We start from the raw sequence: 3016 nt of genomic DNA, 5'->3' as shown, positions 1-3016 counted from the left end.
ACAATTTAAGCAATGAACTTCATGTTATCCACCCCTATAATCCGGAATATTTTTACAATTTGTAAGACAACATTAAAGTGATCTGGATTAGTTAAACCGGAGGTAAACCGGATCCGGAACAAACATACTCACTTTTCCGAATTGTGTAATCCGGTACAAAATGAATTATGGATTACATGATCTGGAAGTCATTTTAGAACTTCAAATATGAATTATGGATTATGTAATCCAGAATACAATTTGTTGTTTTAATTTGACTTATGGATTAAACAATCCGGAAGTCACTTTGAAGTTGTGAAATGCATTACGGATTATCTAATCTGGAAGGTACTATTTGACTTATGGATTACACAATCCAAAAGGGTAATTGAATGTTGTTTTTATTTTGCATACTTGTGTGAATTTATGAAAATTAGAATAAAATAGAAATTTATGTTTTGTGAACGAAGGTGTAAGTATGGACATGGAGGTTGGATTGATTACAAAAAGATCGGATGAAGTAGAAATGATATATATGGAAGAATTAATGAATATTGTGCATCAACATGAATTAGTTGAAGAGGACTATGGTACTCAATTTACAACAGATGAGGTGAATAAAATTTCATTCTATTTATGTTTATTGCTTTATAATTTGAAGAAGTGATTTTGTAATATTGTTTGAATAACTTTGTGTAGGTTTTTCCTTCGCGAGAAGACTTACTTGAATGGGTCCGTAGGGTTGCTTATAGACTTGGTTTTGTTATTGTTATTATTAGGTCTGACATAGCAAATGGAAAGCAATGGAGAAAAATATATGTCTTGTTAGGCTGTGAAATGGGGGGTAGTTACAGAAAGTATAAGGATGGTTTGGAGGTTATTGTAACTTGTACTCGAAAATGTCAATGTCCCTTTAAATTGCGAGGTAAACCTATTGGAAAAGGTCAAGGTTGGGTACTTAAGGTAATATGTGGTACTCATAATCATGATTTGTATGATACATTAGTTGGTCATCCATATGCGGGCAAATTAAAAGAGAATGAACATTCCATGCTTGTTGATATAACTAAAAGCATGGTTAAACCGAGTAGCATACTACGTACTTTGAAGGAGAATAATGAGGATAATATGACAACAATAAAGCAAGTATACAATGCAAGATACTCATACAAGAGATCAGTTAGAGGACCACGAACTGAATTACAACAGTTAATGATGTTGTTAGACCGTGACAACTATCTTCACTGGAGTACGTGTCATGAGTCTTCCAATATTGTTAGTGATATTTTTGGACTCATCCTGATGCTGTGAAACTTTTGAATGCATTTAACATTGTATTCTTAATGGATACGACTTACAAAACAAACAAATATCGACTGCCTTTGCTTCAGATTGTTGGTGTGACTTGTACAGGTTTGTCCTTTTCTGCAGGTTTTGCATTCTTATCTAGCGAGAAGGAAAAGAACTTCATATGGGCACTACAAAAGTTTAGAGGGTCACTTTTGACATCACATGTGGGGCCTGAAGTAATTGTTTGTGATAAAGATCTTACTTTGATGAATGTCATCAATATTGTGTTTCCTAAAGCAAGAAACCTTCTTTGTCGGTTTCATATCAATAAGAATGTTAAAGCAAAGTGTAAAATGTTGGTTGATTCTGCCGAGGCTTGGGAAGTTGTGATGGATTCATGGAGGACTATCATTGACTGTACATATATTGCTAAATTTGATGAGTTTGTTAAAAGTTTTGAAACTATTTGTTCACCGTGGCCATTACTTGTTGAATATGTGAAGAACACATGGATTATTCCGCACAAAGAAAAATTTGTAAAGTGTTGGACAAATTCATTAATGCATTTGGGAAATACAACATCAAACAGGTATATCAATGCCTTTACTTTGTTTAGAACATGTATAACGTCTAATTGTTTTATGTTTTATACTTATACAGGGTTGAATCAGCTCATACTTGAACAAGTGTCACATAACGACCCAACTGCTTTGTGTTAAAGTAGGAGGCATCCCTCAACTGCTCATATAGATGTGTAAGTGATGCTGTTCCCCATGTGTATCCACCGCACATACGAAGATTGTTGAATAACAACAAGTACGAAACAGATACATATGTGGCACTTTTATCTGCCAAAATAGTGCATCCAACCACATGCAACAAGTAAGCTCTAGCAGCACACTCCCAAGCCTCTTGAGCGCAACATTCTGCATATATATCTCGAAGACAACTCAATCGTACGTGGACGCCTCATCTCAACCTTCCCACGAGCCTTCTCCACCCCTAATAACTCAGTTAAAATAGTTGCAGCTCTGTTGTACTCTAAGGGCACATACGTAGGGAATTGACCCAAAATGGGGAGGTGTAAAAGAGATGACACATCATCAAGTGTGATGGTCATCTCACCTATGGGAAGGTGGAAGGAGTTTGTCTCAGCATGCCACCTTTCAACAAAGGCTGAAATCACCCCCCTGTCCCCCACCTCATAGCTTATATTGCACAGACTAAATAATCCAGAATTTTGTATAAGAACTTCAATCTCAGCATGAGGCATCCCAAATTTACGTAATTTCCTACCGTGGGATACCAATTTAAGTTCTCCCCGATCCTAATACAAAATTTGTATATATTTAATATAATTAAATCAATTTAAACAATAATTAACAAAAACAATTTAATTGAAGGTTTTTTCGTTCTTACCTCACCATCCCAAAGCTTAACAGCAACATGGTCAGCAAAATTTACCAACAAAGACATATCAGAAGGTCCTCGAGGAAACCCTTCTCCCTGGTCCACTTGCCCATCATCATGTAATTCTTGTTGATTGTCATTATCAATATTAACTTCAACACCAATTCTTTCCTCCACAACACCTCGATCTCTTCTACGGACGAATGTCGTTGGTCTTGTTCGATCATGACCCTAAGATCCACCACCTCTTATTTTAGCCATATCTGTCATAGGTGAACCATGGCACATAATATAAAAAAAAGTTCTTCAACGGGAAACAAAATAAACTAAACAAGAT

At 35.7% G+C, this 3016-nt stretch overlaps 1 protein-coding gene across 1 annotated transcript; it reads left to right on the top strand.

The window, feature by feature from the left end:
• Positions 1-457: 457 nt before the first annotated feature.
• On the top strand, positions 458-1935 carry LOC137825394 (uncharacterized). The gene is made up of 4 exons (XM_068631067.1): positions 458-592; positions 679-1228; positions 1411-1805; positions 1930-1935. The coding sequence occupies exons 1-4, from the start codon at positions 458-460 to the stop codon at positions 1933-1935; spliced, it is 1086 nt and encodes a 361-aa protein (XP_068487168.1).
• Positions 1936-3016: the final 1081 nt, after the last annotated feature.

The sequence above is a fragment of the Phaseolus vulgaris genome, chromosome 8 (assembly GCF_000499845.2).
Source record: "Phaseolus vulgaris cultivar G19833 chromosome 8, P. vulgaris v2.0, whole genome shotgun sequence".
NCBI lineage: Eukaryota > Viridiplantae > Streptophyta > Magnoliopsida > Fabales > Fabaceae > Phaseolus > Phaseolus vulgaris.
This window is presented reverse-complemented; position numbering and strand designations above follow the sequence as displayed.